General features: G+C 42.2%; 1 protein-coding gene across 3 annotated transcripts; it reads left to right on the top strand.

Annotated features, from left to right (window-relative positions):
* The first annotated feature begins 3,262 nt into the window (after nucleotides 1-3,262).
* On the top strand, nucleotides 3,263-22,654 carry LSM14A (LSM14A mRNA processing body assembly factor). 3 transcript variants are annotated; one of them, XM_069026529.1, is made up of 10 exons: nucleotides 3,263-3,632; nucleotides 11,388-11,551; nucleotides 12,751-12,883; nucleotides 13,862-13,981; nucleotides 15,798-15,974; nucleotides 16,286-16,348; nucleotides 16,928-17,107; nucleotides 18,554-18,725; nucleotides 19,562-19,790; nucleotides 20,863-22,654. In XM_069026529.1, exons 1-10 carry the CDS (start codon nucleotides 3,512-3,514, stop codon nucleotides 20,884-20,886), a joined length of 1,383 nt encoding a protein of 460 aa, XP_068882630.1. In that variant the 5' UTR covers nucleotides 3,263-3,511; the 3' UTR covers nucleotides 20,887-22,654. The 3 variants fall into 3 exon arrangements, with proteins under 3 accessions (XP_068882630.1, XP_068882629.1, XP_068882631.1); XM_069026528.1 differs by having other exon boundaries at nucleotides 13,859-13,981; XM_069026530.1 differs by lacking the exon at nucleotides 16,286-16,348 and having other exon boundaries at nucleotides 3,265-3,632; nucleotides 13,859-13,981.
* Nucleotides 22,655-22,699: the final 45 nt, after the last annotated feature.

Below are 22,699 nucleotides of genomic sequence, written 5' to 3'. Positions count from 1 at the left end.
TAAAAATATTCCTTCAACTGCTCATTTTAAGTATGACATAGAAATGATAAACTCCAGAAATTGGAGAGCATGAAGATGACTAGAGAACAAAGAGCTGTCCTAGGAATAGCATAGGTGTAGGTTGAAAAAGACCTCTATGATTCCCTCAGCACTGCCAAGGCCACCCACCACTAACCCATGTCCCCAGGTGCCACATCCAAGTGTTTTTCCCTCCAGGGATTGGGAATCTGCCCTGGACAGCCTGACTGGCCCTTTCCATGAAGAAATGTTTCCCAGTATCCAACCTGAACCTCCTTTGGCACAGCTTGGAGGCTGTTTCCTCTCCTCCTGTCCCTGTTCCCTGGGAGCAGAGCCTGATCCCCCGGCTGCCCCTTCCTGTCAGGGAGTTGTGCTGAGCCTCTTTTTCTGCAGGCTGAGCCCCCCCCAGCTCCCTCAGCTGGTCTTCATAAGATTTCTGCTCTAGATTCTTCACCAAACCTGGGGCCACTGCTTGGAAGGCAGAATATGTCTAAATTTAGTTTTGTGTATTTCAGTTGCAAAGGAATTTCATTTTATATATGGCTTATAGAAATTTTGAAGCTTGCAAAGGTAATTGTAAATACTTGTCTAATGACCTAGACAGGACATCATGGAGAGACTTAGGAATATTTGACATCAAGGTTAGAATTTAATCCTTAAGTGTTTCAAGGGGGTAGTTTTCTATTCCTAGGTATTTGTGCAGGTTTTTTTGTTTGTCTGTTTTGGTGTTGTTGTTTGGGGGTTTTTTTTGGTTTTTTTGTTTGTTTGTTTGTTTGTTTGTTTGTTTTTATTATTCATTCTGGCCAACTTCTCTCTTCCAGAAACTTACAAGTTGTTTCAGAAAAGGCTGTCAAGCCTGTTCAGCTGAGAGGGGCCCTCAGCCCTGGGTGTCCCTGTGTGCGGGGAGGGCTCCGAGCAGGGCCCGGGCTCTGCTCCGGGGCCCAGCAATGGCACCAGAGCCACGGGCAGGGCCTGAGCCCAGGGAGCTCCCCCTGCACAGGAGGCAGAACTTCTGCCCTGGGCAGGGCCCAGCCCTGAGCAGATTGTCCAGAGAGGCTGTGCAGTCTCCTCCCTGGGGATATTGCAGAGCCCCATGGACACACTGCTGTGCCCTGGGCTCTGGGATGGCCCTGCTGGAGCAGGGAGGTGGCACCAGAGGAGCCCCTGGGGGCCCCTCCAGCCTCACCCATCCTGGGGTTCTGTGAAAAATAAACCCTGACAGTTTTCCATTTGATTTCTCTCCTGAAATGCTCATCTACTGTGTCCTGAGCTCAAAGGATTGTCCCTCTCTGCTTTCTCTTTCAACCACATGACCTTGGAACCCTAATTCTATAAATGTAGAATGGAAAATTAGACATATGATTCTGCAACTAGTCCTGACTATGAAATAAATTTTAGTGTCCATTTTTCTAATACTGTGGCATTAAACTGAGTATTTTCATAAAAACCACCCTCTCCAGTTTAGAGAGGCAGATGTGTACTAGAATTTCCCTTCCTTCCTGCCTTCCTCTGTAGCAGCAGGAAATCCGTGTAACACAGTGTAGCTGATCCTCTACACTGTTACACGGCTCTCCACCTCCTCCAACAGAGGTTGAGAAGCAGCCACAGACCAGCCTCTTTCCTTGTAACAGAATGTAAGTGTTTCTGTTATTTCTCTAACAGTAGCTTTACTTTGAGCTGAATTAAAAATGCAAATTTTCAACAGTGGTGTCCCACAGACTTCATATAGTATATCCTGTCATTTACAGCAGAACTTTGCTTCATGATCTTTCAAGTAGTTCAGGACACGCTGGAAGCAATTACAGTAAAGCTCCCTGGGCACTCCTGGAAACTTTACAAACTTCACAAAGTTTCCAGGACTCTAGTCTGGCTCCTGTTTAGGAACGTGCAGGTCCCTTCTGGAAAAATCTGGCTTGTTATTGCATTTCAAAGGCCTATTCTGAACAAAATACTTGCTGAATCTTTGCAACATGATAACGTCCAGTTGCTGAAACAAAAGCTAAGTCCCCTTTCCAGAGGTTGGTCTTTATTGTGGTGTTTTCTAGGGGGGGCTGAGGCAGTATCGTGGCCTCCAACAGAAGCTTTATTTGTGATTCTTACATAAGGCACACAAATCAAGTGCAATCTCAAAATCATGAGGTGTTGGTGTGGTTTTACTCGTACTAAAAGGGTATTTTTTCAGGATTAATCCCACACTTTGGTCAAGATTTCATCAACAGTTGTGTTGCTTACTGTTGGCTGCCAGGATGTGACTCTCAAGACTGTCAGCAGAGTAGAAGGGAATCCCCGTGAAACACGAACCGATATTATCACCCCCAACTCCTGCAGTTCTCCGCATGTTCTCGACTGCTCATGTGGGTCACCAGGATTTGCCCTTCAACGACCGGGCCCCTCAAGCACCCCGAAACCGCCATTCACCAAAGCTGCTGTCACCTGCCCGGGGACAGCTCACGCGCTGCACCAGGGCCGGGCTGTCGAGCGGAGACACGGGACTGCCCCGGCGGGGGAGCGCGGGGAGAAGCCGAGCCGGGCCGGGCCGGGCCGGGCGACCGAGCGTGCCCCAGCAGAGCCGAACGGGACGGGACAGAACCGAGCGGGGCCGGGCAAAGCCGAGCCGAGCCGGGCAGGGCAGAACCGAGCGGGGCCGGGCAGAGCCGAGCCGGGCCGGGCCGGGCAGAACCGAGCCGGGCCGGGCCGGGCAGAGCCGAGCCGGGCCGGGCCGGGCCGGGCCGGGCCGGGCAGAACCGAGCCGGGCCGGGCAGAACCGAGCGGGGCCGGGCAGAGCCGAGCCGGGCCGGGCCGGGCCGGGCCGGGCAGAACCGAGCCGGGCCGGGCAGAGCCGAGCCGGGCCGGGCAGAGCCGAGCCGGGCCGGGCAGAGCCGGGCCAGGCCGAGCTGAGCGGGGCCGGGCCGGGCCGGGCAGAGCCGAGCGGGGCCGGGCAGAGCCGGGCCAGGCCGAGCTGAGCGGGGCCGGGCCGGGCAGAGCCGAGCGGGGCCGGGCAGAGCCGGGCCAGGCCGAGCTGAGCGGGGCCGGGCCGGGCAGAGCCGAGCGGGGCCGGGCAGAGCCGAGCGGGGCCGGGCAGAGCCGGGCCAGGCCGAGCCGAGCGGGGCCGAAGCTCCGCGCTCCGCTCTCGCTGCCGCGCGCGGGACCCCAACACCACTCCGCGACTTTCCCGCCCCCCAACTCAGCGTCCCCTCCCGCAGCTCTCGCGAGAGCAGCCGCGATCCCGGCATACACCTGGCGGGCCGGGCGGGGGGGGCGCTGTGAGGGAAGATGAAGGCGGCGGCCATGTTGGGAGCCGCGGGGCGCGGGTCGTGTTGAGCGCTCCGCCGAGGGCTGTGCCGAGGGCTCAGCTGTGCGGGGAGCGGCGGCTCGGGGCGGCTGGAGGACAGCGTCTACTACGATTCAGGGTCGGGCTTTCTTGGCTGCTTGTGCCCGGCTTGAGGAGCCCTCGGCAGCGGCGAAGGGGTGTCCCTGACCGAGAAACAGCGCCATGAGCGGGGGGACGCCCTATATCGGGAGCAAGATCAGCCTTATCTCCAAGGCCGAGATCCGTTATGAGGGGATCCTGTACACCATCGACACGGAGAACTCCACGGTGGCGCTGGCCAAGGGTAAGGAGGAGCGGGCCCGGCGGCGCTCTGCGAGGGGCGGGAGGGGAGCGGGGCCGCGGGACGGGATCGAGCGAGGAGCTGGAGCCGCGGCGCTGTCCGGGCTCTGAGGAGGCCCGGCGGGCAGCCTGCAGCCTCTGGGGGCCCGGCCAAGCTCGATCAGAGCCCGCCTCGTCCCGCCGTTCTCCCGACAGGGCGGCTGCGGGGGAGGTGGAAGCGAGAGAGGGTCTGGCCGTGAGAGCGGCAGCGCTGCGAGGCCCCGCTCCCCCCTGTTCCCGCTGCTCCGGGGAGGGACCCTCGCGGAAAGGAGCCGGGAGCAGGTACCGGGCGGGGGGCTGCTCAGAGGTGTTCCGAATAGACTGCAAGTATGAAGCCCGTGGCGGTGGAAGCGGTCCACAGCTAGTGCGTGAAAGCGAGTAGGAGGGGGAGGCTAGAAAGAGGTTTTCTTTGCATCGTAAGAATTCCAGACCTACAAGGTATAGGGCCGTGTATGACTGGATTGCTCTGCATCCTAGGACGGCAGACAGCTCGGGTCTGAAGGGAATCCTGAGTGCTGGATTACTGACAAAAGCTGAACGCGAGCTGTTAATTTTGGAGGTATATGGAACAGTGTAGTTCGAAATGATATGAGAATGTTATCCGCTAGAAGATGTATATATATTTATATACATTTTTATATCGAGAGAGAGAGGCTTCTGCGTGAATGTATAAGAAAGTTAGAAAGACATGTTTACTGGGAAGAGAGTTGGGGGAAAAAAAAGAGAATCTTTGAAACTGGGCGTCCGAAGGACTTCAGTGTTTCTCATGCATGATAATGCATTCTCAACGTAAAACATTAAGTCAGAACTTTTAATAACCTCTTTTTAAAAGATCCTGCAAAACTCAGCATTTTTTTTTCTTTACACTTCTTGCATCTGTGAAGTCTTAGTCTAATCTAAATTCATATGTAAAAGCAGAGAGTCTATCCAGCCATTAGGTAAGAGGGAAAATTGCTGCTTGTGTAAATGAAATATTTGGAACAGAGAGGATTCGAGAGCTCGGTTCCTGGCTGCTACGAAAGGCTTAACGACAGTCTGTTCTGTTCTGCACAGCTGCAGTGGGTGCTGGTGGATACCATGAGTGTGTTTGCTTTCACTGGCCTTTGTGGTAATTCTTGTTTGTGTGCTGTGACACTTTAAGGCCTTCCCTCCTCGAAACCAACCCCTTCCCTCCTCCCCTCCCCTCCCCTCCCCTCCCCTCCCCTCCCCTCCCCTCCCCTCCCCTCCCCTCCCCTCCCCTCCCCTCCCCTCCCCTCCCCTCCCCTCCCCTCCCCTCCCCTCCCCGCCCCCCATTATTGTTTAAGAAATAGATTATTCTATTTTGTAAATTCTGATACATGGGCTTTGAAACACCTTACAGTGGGTTTGGTCCCAGGCTTGCACAATCGATTATGGGACAGTTAGCTTTCATTATGTGATTTTTTACTTATTTCTGAAGTTGCTTTTAGGTTAAATTGCCTTGCAGAAGTTGCATTATCTACTTTGAAAGGACAGCTGGTTTTGGTTTATACAAGTGAAAGCTGGATACTGTGATTAAAAATAAATGTTCAGAAATTCCAGTTGCATGCTGTGATTGTTAAGGTTTGTGCAAAAGCACATAGAAGAAGAATCCTATCCTTGAGGACCTTGTGATAGTCTTGTCCAAAATTAGACTGATTTAGTGCTGACGAAGCCAATTTTGCACAACTTCTCTCAAGAGTGGTTAAGTCATGTTGTGGTCTGTCTGCCAAAGTGTACATATTTAAGACAGATCAAACTACAGTTACGAGTCTAATCTACTCTCTTCTCATAGCTCTCATCAGAAATGTAAATCTAAACCACTGAATTTGCTTTAATAAAACTTGGCTGAGTTAGCTGAAGAATGTGTGTTTTGTAATACAGTGTTATGATTCAGAAGAGAATAAACCAGTATTTCTAGGCCACATGGAACCAAAAATCTTGAGATTAATCTGGAACTGATAACAACCATATTAGACTGTAGAGCGGTTCTCTGTGCTCATGAACAGAATGCTCCTCTCGAGAGTATTCAAGTTTCTGAAGGCTTAGGCCATTGAGTGTATATGACAGTGTATATGTAAGGTGGCAAGTGTGCTTAATTATTGGCCACGTCCGTATATGAAAGAAGCAGAACTTGTACTCTAGCTGTAAATATGCTGATCAGGTAATAGTTACCTCTTCTTCCTGTGCCGAGTCCAGAAGTCAAACGAGAACTATTTAGTGTGAATCCTGACTACAAATGTCAAATTTCTTGCCAGAAAGAGACAAAAAAACCCCCAGAAGACTTGATGCTTTCAGTTGCTCAGCTGTGTAGTCTGTGTGACATGACTGTTCCCTGAATTGAATGCAGGGCAGCTTATCATTATTCACATTCTAACTGAACTTACTGAAATGATGACATAAAGTGGAAAATTAGAGGTAGAGTCTGTTCTTGAATAACTACAGATTGCCCAACAATAGGATTTGTGTGGGCTAAACCTAAGTCAGAGATTAATCTCATGAAGTTGTATTTGTGGAATGCCTTCATTTGTCTTAAATTGTCTGGGGTTTCAGACTTTGGGTTGCCAGCACAGACTGTAGCCTTCCCTTACTGAGGGCAATCTGCTCTAGTTCTCTAATCAACATTTTGTTTACAGTGTTGTGATCTTTTTACTAACCAAAACTTGTGGCCTCTATCTCATTAATTAGAAAAAGATAGGAGCTGTTAAATATTGAGCATAAAATTTTTTACCTAAGCTGGAGTGTGATAAGGGGACATGATGCATCCTTTCACAAAGTGTCTAAGTATATAGTTATTTAAATAACAGGGAAAACACCCATCCATAGTGGATTCCAAACACTAAGCAAGCTATGCAAACATTTGAGGTTCTTAAATATTATTGGTGCATATGTTTTCTTTGGATCAATAGCTTTTCAGAGACAGTGTCTGGAACCAAAAACCACTCACTCCTGTTGTCAAGCCTCAATTTAAATTAACTTGAAATGTCCTTCTAGTTCATGGTTCTAATTAATACTTACTTTAAAAAAAAAAATCATTATTAATTTTTAAAACTTCATTAAGCCCAAGCAAGTTAAGAGGAGTTTGCAAGCCGTGGTTAGTTTTCTTGCTGGAAAACGATTGCTGCCCTACCTGGGGCATTTACAGAATAATCACAGTGCTTGATCTTAAATGTTGTGGCATTAAAAAGGAGATGTGATCTTTCATATTAGTAATACATAATGCTTTTCTATTTCAAGGCACTGATTTAGAGTTATTTTTAAGGCAGGTAAGCTGTGTAAGAATAGCCATGTTGAGTCAGAAAAAGCTTTGTTCCTTCAACAGCAGGGAATCCTTAGATATGTGAGTGTAAGAAACAAAAATAAATATTGCCTCTGCTATAATGCATCAGTTCTCACTTAGCAACTCTTGGACCACTGAGAGTTGCATTTGGAACCATTATAATTGATAGATATTAATGAAACAGTTTTTGGTAGTTTTAAGAAGTAGTTAAACTTCTGGCGTTTTCAACCATCTGTGATAGTGTTGTCTGTGGGATAATGACACATCAAAAGGAAAACTTCCTTTTTAGACTTCTACTGAACATTAGTTGCAGGTGAAAGACTCTGAAATGTAGACAAAGGAAAGTTAAATTCTTGTGAAGACTTGAACTCATGCAAGGGTGGGAGCAGGAAAGGGAAGGGTTAAATTTTTATCAAGTTTTTATGAATGTATTTTTTTAGTCAGTTAAGTAACAGGCTCCTTGCCTGTCTTGAGGGTTAGGACCTGTGTGCCAAACCAAACTTGTGCATAGTATGTCACAGCAGAAAAATTCCTCTTGTCAAAGCCCACTCCTGGCTACTGCCCTCATCTGTCTCCCTGCAAAGTCACCACCCCTGCGAGTAAGGCTGAATTAATTGTTCTGGAGAAATGAGCCTGGCATGAGCTTGGTGTGGTGTGCAGGCATCAAAGCATGTTTGCAGTGAAAGGGTTGTGATGTTTGGAGAGAGGTGGTAATTGAAATGACTTGTTCACTTGTGGTGGTCTCATTTTAGTCGTCATGCTCCTCCTGGGTGCTTTAGGAGCAGGGAAGAGCTGGTTTCTGTGTACATTTGCTCCTCAGGGAGTGAGGAGAGAGTGTCAGTGCTGTGCACACAGACTGAACTACCTGTTTGCAGTAATTCACCTTGTCGGGGAGCAGAGTCCTCTTGCTAGCAGAGTAAATAGCTTCACTTCTGATTAACATTCTGCTTAAATTCCCTGTGTTAATCAACGAGTAATCATATCTATTAGCTCACAGGGAAAGTTGCAATGTTGCCGTTGAATGCCACAGTAGTATAATATAGTAATATACGTTAAAATATCATATAGTAGTAATATCACACTCAAAGTTTGTACAAAAATTTGCTCACAGCACTTTAATATCAAGTTAGTGGAACTACTTGGGCACAAGTATGTACATGGATAGGCTCAACAGAGTTAGTTATTTTAGCTAGGTACTTAATTGTGTGTATTTACACTAACAAAAAATAAGTTTGCTTTTAACATGTACTGCTTTGTCTTTTTGTTTGCAAATCCTTAATCCAGTTTAGTTCTTTCAAAAACAAAAGAAAAAACCAATCCTGAAATGAACAAGGTAAGATTAACTAGATTTACCACAGTTGTAAGATTGTCTTTCATGTGCTTATTTTCATCTCCTTTCACTTTTCAGTATTTTGCTATATATGCACTTTGTTCTGGAGGAAGGAGGTAGTCTGAGGAAATTGCCCAAGAGACAGAGCTGGATAGAGCTCTGAGCCTGCTGCTGCTCCAATACCTTGTGCTTTTGATAATCTGGCAACTTAGTATTTCTGATTGTGAGAAAACATGGTAAAAGCTATTTCTTTTTAAAATCCTGTTATATTGGCCACTTCTAATATTAGACTTCTTACTTTGATGAGCTCAGATTGTGTTAAATCCTAATCTAAGTGAGGAAAGCAGAAACTGTGAAGAAAGGTATGCCTTTGTAAAATACAAAAAGTAACTTTCAACTCCTTATCTTAACACTACTCTGAAGGACCTGACTGGGGTGGACACATTAAGTAGCCCTTCCTACGATCACCGCACGCGCAGTTCTGGTTCCTGCTTTAAAAGGAAATTGGACTGGGGGTGGTTATTTTGGTTGCTTGTGGTGTGAGGGTGGGTCTGAACTGCAAATCAGGGGAGTTTGTTTACCCCTCTCCAGCAGAGCAAATCTTCATTGGATGAAATTGTGTTTATATTTTGCAGAAGGTTGTGATAAAACCAGTTTGATTTGGGGCAAGGGAGAAGTAAAGTAAAAGAGTCAAACTTTTAGTAGCAAATCTTGATGTGTTTTATTGCTAAATCATTGGCAACCATAACAGTGTCTTGAGCTAGCTGCATAGACAGTCAATCTCTTAAAGATGAATTCTAAATTGTGGCATTGAAAATACTTCCTTTTGATGTTATGGTAATTTCATGGTGTGGAGAAAGACATTGTTTTTTAACATACACTAAAATCCCTTTACTTCTTTCAGCATATCAGTAGATGAAAGTTTGGTGGCTCACTTTTTTTTCTTGGATTGGTTTAGAATGGAGAACGGTAATTGCCAGGTGTTAGAACTGTTCCTATATGTGTCAGGTACATTAGTATTAATGTTAAAATACTTACTTGCACAATGTAGCTTTGACTTAAGAGAAATACTTTCAAAGCATATTTCTTCCATAGTTTATCAGATTTTTACTTCCATGTAAAGGCAAGATGCAACCCTCTAACTTACTACTCTTTTTCTGTGGTGTTGCTACAGAGTAGTTTCTTCACTTTAGCTAGAAAGTAAAATCCTTTGGTAACTTACTGATCATACTCTGGCCATTTTTGTGCACCTTCATAGACAAAATGTCTACTAAAGAAACCATTTCAATGTGGGACAGAGAGAAGCAGTACAAAATCAACTGTGGTTTTACTTACCAAGACAGGAGGTCAAATGATGGAATGAAAGTCCAAGATAATTTATTAGTTATCTGATAAATAGAATATAAGATGGCCAGAAAGTGAGGCTAGATCTGCGGTCAAGATACTGAAATAGAAAAGCCTGGTGAATAAAAAGCAATTGAATGAATTACAGGAATGCACATGACCAATTGATAATGTTATTAAGCTACCGTGCATTACTTTAATTTCTGCGAATTCTTAAGCTTCAGACACTTTTTTTTCTGTAGAGGAAAAGAAGACAGATTCTTCTTCTAACAAGGACTGACATTAGCTAAACGGTGTGTGCCTTTTTACATTGCTCACACTTTGTAGTACCATTCAGCACAGACTTTCAGATGCACAGAAACAGAAAAGATAATGAAAGTCATCTTACTAGATGATACATGAACAAAATAATTGTAACCACTTAATGTTATTTTTCTTTGTAGTGTGGATGTGATCTCTTTACCGCTGAATTATGCTTCTTGAAAGGATTTTAATACCTGACTGTTAAGCTCTGTTTATGCAGTATTAAAAGATGCAACAGTGATGGAAGATGGCTGGTGCAGCCTGAGAAATGACTCAGTATCACTTTATACATCTCTACAGGAAACTCTGCTTTTCTTGACTAATGATTCTATGGCTGCAAATAAGTGCCTAATGATGTCTCCAAAATGTTGATGCATCTGAAAATGGAGGGAAATCTAATTCTGGTAAATTAAAGCAAAATACAGATTTTTCTCAGCATGACCTTAACTTGCAAAGCAAACAAACACCTTCTAGAAGGCTGGAGCAAAGGCAGTCATGAGGGATTGTTAGAGCTGCTACAAGTCAATGAGATTGTGATTGAATGTGACTGTCATGATTTTGGGGGTTTGGTTTTTTTCCCTCTCTGGTTTCAATCCATTGTTTAGTTTTTGCTTACAAAACTAGCCCTTGGAGACAAATCTCTTCTTCAGTTATTCATTTGTTTCACTTGAATTCACTCCAGGTTGGCAGTCTAAAGGTGGGAAAAAGTTTCTGAGAGGGCAGTGAGAGCAAAGTGATGGTATCCATGTACAGTGGTAGTGATTATATGTAGTGCAAAAGGAAGAGCTTGATGAGCTTCATTGCTGTGCAGTCAGAAAGCTGTTGGAATTCATACAAGTAATTCAATGTCTTGGTATGGTGCACACTGGGAAGATTAAGGCCCCAGTGAGTTTGCTTAATTTGACAGAGATCATATGACATCATATGAACCTTACACCAGCAAGAGGAATGCATTTTGCTTGGTGAAATTGTATATATATACACCACAGAATTCCTGCTGTTTTATTAAATCTTGAATCTATTAAGAAATTCACATTTGGTAATTTTTAATACTCTAGATTCTAGTAGTATTAGCATATTTTTTCCTGTTTTGCAAGTACAGAATGTGAAATATGTAAACTCACGTATTCTTTGATTCATAGAATTGACTTGCCAGCCAAAAAAACCTGCATTGCTGCTTCCCCTTACCCTCACAAAACAATTGAAAATATTCAACATGTAACTGATAGCACAAGTGATGTCTCAGTCTTTCAGCTTGGTTTTTAACTCAGATTTTTAAGATAAAATTACTTGTTTGTCTGAGGAGAGTTGATAATGATAAAGAATATGGTGCCTATTTAATAAGGGTTTTTTTCTCAATGAAATTTTATTCTCTTTATTTAAAGCTGTTGGTCTCTGCAGTATATTGAAACCCTTCTGTTGAATGTGGGATGTTTCATTCTATTTCTGCCTTCCCAACTTTGCAGTTCGCTCCTTTGGTACAGAAGACAGACCAACGGATAGACCCATCCCACCCCGCGATGAAGTCTTCGAGTATATTATATTCCGTGGCAGTGACATTAAAGACCTGACTGTCTGTGAGCCACCAAAACCTCAGTGCTCCTTGCCACAGGACCCTGCTATTGTTCAGGTAAGTCAAAACAGAGTTTTAAATAATTGCTGCTGAAGAGGTAACTTGCTAGCTTAAGTACTCTCTAGCTGAGTGTTTAAAAATTAAAATGTTTATCACTGTAAAGTTCACAATCCAATGTAAAGAACTCTGGAAAAATTTTCTCCCTTCACGGTCTTTAACTGAGAAAACGAAAGTTGAAATCTAACTCTAGCACAGTGCACTACAAACCAAAGCTGCTGTTTTTTCAGAAACAACTAATGACGTTTTGTAGGTCTTGATGCCTTTTTTGAAAGGGACTTGGCTTAGGAGGACAGATAGTTCTTGGGAAGATTAGACTTGGTATAAATCAAACAGAATAGATGCTGAAATATCTCCAGATCATTAGTGGGGTTTTTTTGCTTGTTTGTTTTATTTTTGCTCTAATGTTCAACATTTTTTGCTAACTGTGACTTTGAAGTGTTTCATCTAGCTATGTGTTTTTAAATAGGCTTCATACTATAAGGCATTTATTTGAAAAGCGAATACTTTGTTTCTGAAGGGAAAGCAGCTTAAACTTGAAGCTTTCAGATTTAGTTAGTCTGTCATTTTGTAGTAAATGGACTGACAGAAATAGTTTTCTCAGAAATTTGTTGCCTTTTCAGTTGTGCTTATGGGGTATCTTAAAATCATCCCTGAGAGCAAGAGGAAAACTCTTGCTTCAAATGGAGATTGATAATTCCATGTAATATGATTCTACTGCTTTATCTATTCTGTAGGAGAAAATTCTTGATACTTCTTTATGAGGCGACGTTGCAATTCTCCAAGGAATTTTATTAAACTTGGTGCAACTCCTTCTGTCAGTTGTAGTCAAGAGTGGTGAAGTTGCATTACTGTGAATCCCAATAACAGTGATAACCTCAGCCTCCTCCAGTATGTTTGGGTGTCTTACTGTACCTATGGGGTTTGAAACTTCAAGGAAAAAGGACACTTTCCAGCTTATGTGTGTGTTTGACAAGAGAGTCCAGTGTCTGAGGTTGTAGGGAAAAGATTGCAAAATGTTGTGGTACTGTTTCTACAGGTCTGTGATGGGTAGAAGTGGAAGGGTAGAAGTGCTTTCTAAGCTGTACATACTTGTGAAAATGTTTATTTTAGAGTTTCTACATTTCTTGCCAACAGAACTATTTCCTAATTTTTTGTAAATATAGTTTTTGCTAGTGGGTTGTGTGTTTTGTCTTCAGTCTTCACTAGGATCTTCGACTACATCTTCATTCCAGTCTGTGGGGTCCTATGGTCCTTTTGGCAGGATGCCTGCGTACAGTCAGTTCAGCCCGAGCCCACTGGTGGGGCAGCAGTTCGGCGCTGTTGGAGTTGGTAGGTTCACTCTGATTATCCACTGTTTTCCTGTGAGTGAAGCTGTGTGTGTGTGCACAGACAGTAATCAATCACTGCTTAGAATTTCATCAGTGTCTTATCCTGAGGCAGATTCAAAGTCTTCCTTCTCTGTTAGTCCTGCCGTTCAGCTCCAAAGTAGAGCTTTTCATAGTCTTTGCATCTTAAACTAATTATGATTGAGAACTAAACACCGATCACAGAGGGACCACTGTTCATTATATTTCACAAGTGGTAGAGGCAGCCCCTCCAGGGAAGCCCCACAGATGTACTGTTGGGCTGACCAGGTGCTGTGTGCATTAACTAAGGATTTGGATTATTCAGCAACTATGTGCCAGCACAGTCCTCCAGCTGTTTGTGGGGTGTTGGCTAGGTGGGAAATACGTGCTTGAAGTATTTGTGGGCTGCATGGGCTAGTTGCTCCTTTATACTCCACATTCTCTCTGAGACTCACCAACCAGCTTTCCTTCCTCCCTGAGAGTTTATTTCACAGTTTAGTTTTTCTCATGGGAACTTACGGTCTCGTAACTGTAATGGCAGCAGTGTTACTCTTGGTACTGAAAATATTAGCCATGCAAAAAAAAGGCTGTAGAATTGGCTGTAATTTGATATCAATTAATAAGATGTGACAGTCATATTTTTGCTGAAAGGATCTTGAATGGAAGTATATACAGTAACATGTATGGCTCCGTAAGATGACTGTGTTTTGTTAATACTGGTGATGCTGAAGTTGGAGGTGGTCTTATGTTTTTCGTTTTAGATTAAAAGATAGAGATATTAGTCTTACCAACTTACGTGCATACATATGTTAGTTCAGACTAAAAGAGTGTGGGAAGGGCAGACTTATGTGTACTCTAGAATAACTGCCTAATAAAGCTTTGCTAATCATTTAGTGCTAGTTCAAAAAAACAAAAAAAGTCTAAACCAGATTTTACAACTATATTATTTCTTCCAAAGCAGGAGGTTCTTTAACATCTTTTGGAACAGACTCGTCGGCCAGTGCGAGCATGTCCCAAAGCACTGCGGTTGGGTCTGCATTTACAACAGATGCAAGATCACTAAAAACACAGATGTCTCAAGGTAAAATCTTTTTTAGTAACTTTGATCTTTTTTTGACCAGTTGTGTGTCCCTGTGACTTTGATGGTCAGCAGAAATGCCAACGAAACAGCTGAATTCTCTCATGAAAACACTTGGTATTAAACCCAGGAAACTCTGAGAGGCTTTGTGTTTGCTCTTTAAATGTGTTTTCTCTATATCTTGTAGTGCTGCAGATAGTAACACATTTGTTGTTACCCTTAAAGCATCTGTACTGAGAAGTAGGACTTTAATTAAGTGAAATAATGTTAGCAACTAGGTGCATGTGGAAATTCAGTACTTAGTTTTATTGATAACATGACAGAACTGAGGATACTTCATGCTGATTGAAATCTGAAGTCCTTCAGCTTACAATTTTAAAATCTTTATTTCTAACTGTAGTTCCTCTGTTCATGTATAGTTACATAGATGATATTAACAGCAGACCTGATTTCCTGTACAGATGGTGATATGACTTTTAAGTCAGCTTAATAGTAACAGGAAGTGTATGGATAGTTTATGTAATATTAGAAAAAAGGAGATTCTGGATGAATTTGAATGGCAAAGAAAAAAGAAACTAAACATTGAGCACCTTCACCCTCACCCTTCATGCAAATGTTGTTAACATTGCTCCTTAAAAACCCAAACCCCATTATTTCCTGCTCTTGCGCTCTTCGTTGCTGGAAAAGTGTGTGCTGGGATACATTCCTAATGCTATTTTTAAAGTATGCAGTCATGTTAAAAGGCAAAACACTTAAAGCAAACAGATTTTTTCCCTAAATTCCAGTTGAGATTTGTGTACCCATTAGGAATGTTTGTAGGACAAGTTGGATGGGTTGCCAGAAATAGGTTCTACTTTGTTGGATTAATTCAAGGGGGGAGAAGTATGCTGATAAATTATCTGTTGAAATAGTAGTTTGGTTTTCTGTAGTTAAAACCTGTATGATTCATGAACATGGATGGATATGTATGACGTATGCTCCAGGTGAACATACATTCTGCCACATTTCCTTTGGGACACCAACAGGTTTTTTTTTCTGTGTGTTTGCTTTTAAAAATATTTTTCATCTTTGTAGATTGCAAGTGTGGTATGGTTGGATTTATTGTTTTGTTTCGTTTAGTTTATGTTTTTTTGTGGTTTTGGTTTATGTTTGGTTTTCCTTTTGTTAGTTTTGTCATGGTATAGAACCTTGTTCTTCTACTTACTGGGACTTGAGTCTTATTCTAATTTCTTAGTAGATTTACCTATTTGATGTTGTAAACTTGTCTGGCTGGATCAGTGGCTCTGTTCTGAACATGCTTCAGTGGCTCTGTTCTGAACATGCTTCTGCCTCCAGCCACTGGGTGAGCAGTGCTGTGTGGGGCAGCTTCCACAGCTCCTTCCCTGCAGGGAGCCCAGCCCCAGCCACCGCTGGTCCCTGCATGGGCAGGGATCCTGCAGCAGTACCTGAACAGCATCACAACTGCCTTTGGGAGCAGCCTCTTCCCAACTGGCATCCCAGGGAGGCAGAAGGAGCATTTTTACCTCAAATCAATGCAAAACTTTCATTCCACAGCTAAATGCACATCATTAATGGGTTGGTGGGGACTGGGTGTCCTTCCCATTTTTTTCTTTTAGACTGGGGGAAGGGGTGTTGCTAAATATCCCTCATTCTGAATCAGTGGATCTGATGGTGCAGATTTTTTTTTTTTTTTGGACACAGCTGTCTTGACTGCTAAGGCAGATAAATCTGTCAGTCTAGATTGGTTGAGACCAGTAACTCACCTTTGTAGATGAGAAATAACCCTTTGGGCTTTGGTTTTGTTTTATTTTTTCCCCAGGTCGTTCAAGCCCTCCGATGGACCATTTGAGAAGGAGCCCCACCATGGAACAAGCTGTACAAACAGCTTCAGCCCACCTGCCCACTCCAGCACCAGTTGGGAGGAGGAGTCCTGTACAAACCAGACCTTTGGTGTCTGCAAGCCAAAAATCCTTAGAGAACCAAGAACACAGACGAGGTAGCTTTGCATAATTTTCATACAGCTTATTTCCTTCCATACACATACCAAGTGCCCTTTTAAAGGGTAATACATAGGAATTTTCTTGCTGTCTGTTACTGGTAGGCTTGCCAGCAGAGACCTAGATTAGATACATATTTCTTTTTAAATTGAAACATATATCCTAAATTTCTTTTTTTTCTTTTATGATTTAAACATGTGGTTTACATTTACAGGTTTGGATTTTTTTAAAAATCTGAACTATATATACAAAAGTATGATCAAAAATACCTAATTGGATAAACAAATCATGTTTTTATTTCCAACTTTAGCTGAAGCACACAAGGTTTCAAGATCAGAAAATGAACTCAGAAATGAAAACAAACGACAAATTGGTAAATCATGTTTTGAGAAATAGCTATCATTGCTTTCAGACCAATAAGTTTTTTTTAAATTTGCTAAAATACATAAATTCTTTGCTTCTAGAGGGTAACAACTTTGCATTGAGCCAGAAGAATACAAGCACATGAAGACAACATTAAAGAGAAAAACCTCTTCTTGTTGCTTTATATTAAGTAATCAATTTAAATAAAAATGTAAATCAAGGAGTATTCAGGGATTTATAAACATAATAGCATGAAATAAAAGCCTTTCTAAAAAAAAATTTGACTGAAAAGCCATTAATATTTTAACTCTTCTTCCGAAAGTTTTTAATGACTTCTAGAGAGTCTTTTAACACACAAATTTAGTACTGTTATGCTTTGTGTGTCAGTGCCATTGTTACTGTGAATTTACAAATTTCAAGCTGCTCTGATGGGACTTTAAACAACATGCAATCTCTTCCTGCACTTCTGAAGTCCCTACCTGTTACCCCAGGAATTAGAAAGTGAGCCAAAAAAACCAAACACCCTCCACCACCCTCAGAGAAAAGCCAATCCACAAAGCAAAACCAAACGGAATTTCCCTCTTTTCAGTTCCAGGTGCACCTGCAGCACGGAGAGGCCGTGGAGGTCACAGAGGGGGCCGAGGAAGATTTGGTATTAGGAGGGATGGTCCGATGAAGTTTGAGAAGGACTTTGACTTTGAAAGTGCAAATGCGCAATTCAACAAGGAGGAAATTGATAGAGAATTTCATAATAAACTTAAATTAAAAGGTAAAGCAATTTTTGCTTTAGACTTGAGCATGGAAAAACTGTAACTTGCTGTGTTGAGCCTATCTTGGAGAACTACTCTTAAAAGGCGTATAGTATTAAGTCTTGTTTGCAGTCATTAAAAAATAAATTTAAAAACCAATTAATAAGTAAACTGGGATCATATGTGAATTAAATACTTGGGCCAGTGTTTGAGTTTTTAACAAATTTTAAGTAGCAAGTATCATCTGTCAAGTGCCAACAAGTCTCTGTTAAAAATGCAGAGTACTTGACCAGAAGTCCCAATAATGTTTGTTACTTTAAAGTTCTGGAAAGGATGCAATAAAAGAAAATCCATGTTTTAGGTTTTCAATTATTAGACCAAAATTATAATGTCAATTATAGACCAAAAGCAAAGGAGTTTGGGATCAGAACTTCACTGTAGTATGCAGGAGAGTTTGTTTGAAAGTTTCTAGCATTTCCTTGCTTTTATCCTTTTCCAAAGGAACACAGGAGTAGTTAAAAACCGTGCTGCCAGCACTTGTTTTCTAGCAGGCTTCTGTTTTGATTACCTCATTCTCTTGTGACCAGCCACCTGTTTGTTACACTGCTGCTACTATTTTTGGACAAAATTGTTGCAGGTTAATATAGTGAGTTCCCTATTTCAGTGAATGATTGGCTGAAAGGTGGGAAACAAAAGGTATAAATGGTCAGATTTCAGTGTAGAGTGAAAACACCAGTTGAGTACCATAAGATCAATCCTGTGATGCCTGCCTGTTTTTCTGGATCATTTTTCAAGGAGCTGATGGTTTGCTGTTGATACTGGTTTTTTCCGAATAGTAAAGGGAAAGCTAACCATAAACAGCTATAGAAATGTTTATGAGTGTGTGGTGTGGAAAGGTTGAGCTGGTTACCTGAAGTTTATGCACAGCATAATGAGATTTAAGCTGTAAACATTTAGAAATGAGGTTTGAAAATAGTAATAGCTGCTGGTGTTGAACTGTCAGCTTTGTTTTCAGTACTAGTCAAAACAGTAAGTTGAACTTGAGGCATTATTAGGAAATAAATAGATCATAAAGTCAGATTGCTGGCCCTACATCTCAAAGGAGCTAACAGCAAAGCCAGAAGACAAAGGAGGAGGACAATGGGGATGAGCAAAACCCAAAACCTTGGGATGGCTTTCAGGAGGATTGACTGAATGAGGCTCTTAAGCCTGGGAAGGAGGTAGCTAAGAGGGGAAAAAATAGATGGCTATCAAATCTATTCTGCCACAGGGCTTTTTGTTAACGAAACCCACGGGAAGCATAGAAACCTCCAGACAGAAGCAGCGAAACATCCTAATTTACATGTCAAATTATTTGACTTCCACATTAAATTATTTTTTGTAGCATTCAATATAGTTTGTCTCTGACTGGGAATAAGTTAACAGTGCTGCCTTTTTTAGGCTTCTGTTTACCTTTTATTTTCCAGAAGATAAACTTGAGAAACCAGAGAAGCCTGTAAATGGAGAAGACAAAGGTGACTCAGGTGTTGATACCCAAAACAGCGAAGGGAATGCTGATGAGGAAGATCCACTTGGACCCAATTGCTATTATGACAAAACCAAATCCTTCTTTGATAACATTTCCTGTGATGACAATAGGTATGGCCTGCAAGGAGAAGTGTGTTAGTCTGCTTAATGCATGTTTATATCATAAGGTACTGTCAGTGTTACTCATTACGATCAACTCTGAGTCAAAGGTGATTAGAGCTTATCTCCGCATGCAGCAGGCAAAAATAAAACAAGGATACGAAGCACAAAATTGCTTTGTAGGCAAGTGCAATATGTTCATAGGAAGCTATCTTAAGATGCTGTAGAGCCATGCTTTTAGAACTTAATGCACAGGCTCTAGAATCTCCTTTTCAGATTTACTAAAGTGTGGGGGGGTTTGTTTGTTTTGCTTTGTTCCTAAATTAACACTTTACTTAAATCAATTATGACCCTGCTTTGGTAATGGTTTCTAAGCAGATTATATAACTGTCTCGGCCAGTAGTGTTGTTTGAATGGGCAGATAGCGTTTCAGGAAAATTAAAGCTTATCTTTTGCTGCTGCCTTTTTATTCGACACGATGATGTGGATTGCTGACCTATTTTGACTTGGGGGAGGGGGAGTTGTTTGTTGTACTCACAGCCAGATAAAATAACATCTGTAACTGTGAACTGTTTCTTGCTTTAAATGATGCTGTGTGCAGAGAATACTGAGTGTGCTCTTCAATATGGCAAACTCTTAGAGCATTATTAATATCTAATTAATGACTGTAACATGTTCCTTCTTGATGAGTCCAGTCAACGGTGGCAGACACCTAGGTTCTTGCAGAAGGAATACTGTGGAGATTTACAATATGGTTAATGTATCATTTTTCATCTCATGGGCTTTCTGGCGCCTCTCCCTTCCTTCCCAAGTGTTTCACAGCAATCCGTGTTCGTTCTGTGCGGCAGGGAGCGGAGACCCACCTGGGCCGAGGAGCGGCGGTTGAACGCCGAGACCTTCGGCATCCCCCTGCGCCCCAACCGCGGCCGCAGCGGCTACAGGGGCAGGGGCATCATCGGCTTCCGAGGGGGCAGAGGACGGGGGGGCGGCAGAGGCGGCTTCACCGCCCCCCGTGGCTTCCGCGGTGGATTCCGAGGAGGCCGTGGAGGCAGGGAGTTCGCTGACTTTGAATATAGGGTAAAGCATGCTTCATGTTGCTGTGACCCAGTGCGCTGTTCTTAGGAAGGAGTGGTTACAGATCTCCTGCTTTTAGATCTGATGTTGAACTAGAATTTCTTGAATAGTATTTTGCAGGGGCTGTGAGCTACTTTGCTGAAAGTCCCTTAATGCTGAGATTTTAGTTACGTAGCATCAATTTACTATCAACAGCAACCAAAAATAAAGGTTGCCTTTTGTCACATGCCCTGAAGTAGCTACTCGATTGCTGATATTAGGGAGTAAAAGAAAAAGAAGGGGAGAAAAAGTTCTGCAGATTGAATGCAAGTGTTAGAAATGTAAATTGCAAGCACTTTTCTAAGCAATATTGTAAAATGTAAAGAAGGAGAGGGAATAATTTAACTTGCTTCCAGTGTGCAACAAACTTTTGAATTCTTTGCGAATGAGTTGGCACAAAGCCTGTAGACTGCTGTACTGGTTAGAATCAGTAACAAAGACAGCTGTCCAGATTGGTTCAGGTAAACTAGGCTTTTAGAGTTCTGACTGGGACAGAACAACAACTTCTGGCCGTTTACTGTACATGAGCAGTTAGAGTTTTGCAAACAAGAGTCTCTGATTTCTGATAGAAGTTTTAATTTTTTTAAATTAAAAAAGGGGGTTTCATCACAGCAGATTTCTGTCTGTTGTGAGACAGATACCTCAGCTGTTTCTTGATTAGTTTGCAACAGTTAGTCCTGTGATCTAAAGAAACTTTGGGTAGCTGAACATGAATGGAAATGAGGGATTGCAGGTTAGCAATTTGAATTTCTGAACAAAAGTTTTGCTGCCTTCCAGACGAGTAGGAGGTAGTGTAAGGGCTGAGCATTTGTGCTGTGCTTGTAGTCGGAGTGATGAGCTGCTCCACTTAGTGCTGGGCTCAGGGGGTTTGACCAGACGCCAACCTGATCACCTTGGGAGGTCTCCTTTCTGCTGCAGGACATGGGCAATAGCCAGCAAGCACAGCACAACTTGGCTCCCAGGGCTGTTGCCCAGATTAGTCTGTAGGGTTTGTTTTGCAACATGAATTTTAACATTGTACTTTTGTTCCCTCTAGAAAGACAACAAAGTTGCTGCGTAGTCTACAAGAAAGCTGAAACCAGGTGAACGTCTAGATCTTCGTGAATCAGAGAGTTAGTTTTGATCTCTGCAAAGAATGAAGTTAACTTGCTGTATACTTGTCACCAGCACTGGGATTTAACTATTTAATTTCAAAGGGGTGTAATGCAGTTACTTTTGAGAAATGGCCATCTTTGAAGACAGTGAGCATTAAATATATTTGAGACAGAAGGATAAGTAATTTCTTATGTATAGTTAATTATAAGCAGTACTTCGATGGAGTTTAAGTATTTTTTCATCACTGAAAGGATTTTTCTTATTACTAAACTGTATTTGATAGTTGCTTCAAGTTGTAAGGACAATTGTATGCAGAAGGCCGTCGATACTGTGAGTGTTTTGACCCACCGAAGGTTGTTTTTTGGAAATCCTGTAAAATCCCTTTTGAGGTAGTTGTTCTTGTATCAACTAGGGTGCTGGACAGTAGAAAACTTGCTTTGTCAGTCAGATATGTACACACAGTAAATACTGTTTCTTAGGCAAAGGAAAGTTTTTATATAGTTGTAAAATTCCATTATATCCCATTGCCAAAGAAACATTACAAACTTTGTATAGCTGTATAAAAAGCAACTAATTTTTTAAAGAATAAACATTTTTAAGTCAGTAAACATACTGTTATTGCAGAAGTTGATATGCTGAAGATCACTGAATTAGTTGGGGTTTTTTTCTTTAGCAGCTTTTCAAGCTTAAATGTTTGATTTTATATTTGGACTATAATGAAGATATTCTTCCATTACACAAAACTGGATACACGCTTCACTGCTCTTGCAAGAATTTGATTTTGTAGTTTCTGGCATATCACAGGATTTGACCAAATTAAGGTGATATTTTCAAAAAAAAAGGAGAAAAGGAATTTTCATATGTCAAGATTTGCAATTAATTTTACTTAGTGAGAAATATTAACTTTTTTTAATAATGGACCGGGCACATGAGTTGGTGATTCTCCTGGAATGCCTGGGATGCAAGTCTGTGTCCATTTGTCAATTCTTGAAATGTTAACTTTGTTGTAATACCTGTAGACATGAGCAATTCAAAGAATTCTTAGTGTTTGAAGTTGTTTGCATTTTGATAGACCGTAGCTTGGAGACATTGAGACTCTGGTTCTAAGACCACAAAGTCACAAATGACAGTATGGACTTTTTGCCAATTCTGGATAACTAGTTGCAACTTTCTGATATGCTGAAATAGAAACCTGGTCATTTGTGTCTGTGTATGTATATGAAGGCCACAGGAATAAAGGGATCCAAAGATTACATCACTTTGATCTAATTTGCTGATTTATTTTTTTTACTTAAAAATGTTCAGTGGTGATAAAGACGTGAAAAACTGCACTGTTGAAAAATTGGAATATTTAAAAGTGGTTGATAGAATCTTAATTTTATAACTTTTGTATAGCACTACAAGGAAGTATTTTGTAATTGGTTTCCTTATTAAGGTCAAGTATTTGACAGCTGTAGAAGTTAGATAATATTGTTTAGTAATGTTTTTGCATGTTTAACAACTGCCTTTTGGGATCCACAAGTCATGATTCTGAACACCTGTTGAGATTTTTGACCGTAGAGGCAAGTGCTGTCCTGTTGCAATAACTCTTTACTGTCTGAGGTGTTCCAGCTGTAAATACCTGGGCCGGGAGCCGCGGGCGGGGGCAAACCCTGCGTCGCCCCGCCCCGCCCGCCCAGGCTTTCTGTTTTTTTTTATTTTAAACCAGAATAAACTGCTCAGTTAAATCGGCACGCCGGCGGTGGTTTCTTGCGGCGCGGGGCGGGTCGGGGCCGGGC

The sequence above is a fragment of the Aphelocoma coerulescens genome, chromosome 11 (assembly GCF_041296385.1).
Source record: "Aphelocoma coerulescens isolate FSJ_1873_10779 chromosome 11, UR_Acoe_1.0, whole genome shotgun sequence".
Taxonomy (NCBI): Eukaryota; Metazoa; Chordata; class Aves; order Passeriformes; family Corvidae; genus Aphelocoma; species Aphelocoma coerulescens.
The sequence above is the reverse complement of the archived record's forward strand: the minus strand, read 5'-3'. Positions and strand labels throughout refer to the sequence as shown.

Coding starts and splice junctions, on each gene's coding strand:
- LSM14A (XM_069026528.1), top strand. CDS start 3,512: ATGAGCGGGGGGACGCCCTATATCGGGAGCAAGATCAGCCTTATCTCC. Junction 12,884..13,858: donor GTTCGGCGCTGTTGGAGTTG/GTAGGTTCACTC, acceptor TTTCTTCCAAAG/CAGGAGGTTCTTTAACATCT. Junction 13,982..15,797: donor AAAAACACAGATGTCTCAAG/GTAAAATCTTTT, acceptor TTTTTTCCCCAG/GTCGTTCAAGCCCTCCGATG.